This window comes from Nestor notabilis, unplaced genomic scaffold (assembly GCF_000696875.1).
Source record: "Nestor notabilis isolate BGI_N333 unplaced genomic scaffold, ASM69687v1 scaffold10546, whole genome shotgun sequence".
In the NCBI taxonomy this organism is placed as follows: Eukaryota; Metazoa; Chordata; class Aves; order Psittaciformes; family Psittacidae; genus Nestor; species Nestor notabilis.
Window position 1 is genome coordinate 1 of NW_009931522.1, and position 319 is coordinate 319.

At 50.5% G+C, this 319-nt stretch overlaps 1 protein-coding gene across 1 annotated transcript in view; it reads left to right on the forward strand.

The window, feature by feature from the left end:
* The first annotated feature begins 277 nt into the window (after nucleotides 1-277).
* Nucleotides 278-319, forward strand: part of PNLDC1 (poly(A)-specific ribonuclease (PARN)-like domain containing 1) — an 11246-nt gene continuing 11204 nt past the window's right edge. The window contains 1 exon segment of the mRNA XM_010015951.1: nucleotides 278-319. This exon segment is cut by the window's right edge and continues 4 nt beyond it. Coding sequence (XP_010014253.1) covers nucleotides 278-319 — 42 coding nt within the window.

Sequence of the window (319 nt, forward strand, 5' to 3'; positions counted from 1 at the left end):
GCTTCGAAACGGGCAGCAGAGGTTGGAAAGGGCCCTCTCTGGGGTGCTGGGCGGGGAGCTCAGGGTGTTAGTTGCGGGAGACATAATCCAAAGGGTGGAGGCCGTGCGAGGGACCCTGACCCTCATCCTGTCACGGGGGTAAGGAGACTTCACGTAGAGGTTATGGTGAAGAGAGATGCTTCAGAGATCCTTGTCCTGATGGTGGCGAAATGCGTGTTTCATTTTGATGTATAGTGATTTTTTTGTGTGTGTTCTTTCTACCTCAACAGCCTTTGATATGGAGTTTACTGGCTTATATTCGATTTCCCTACCAAATGAC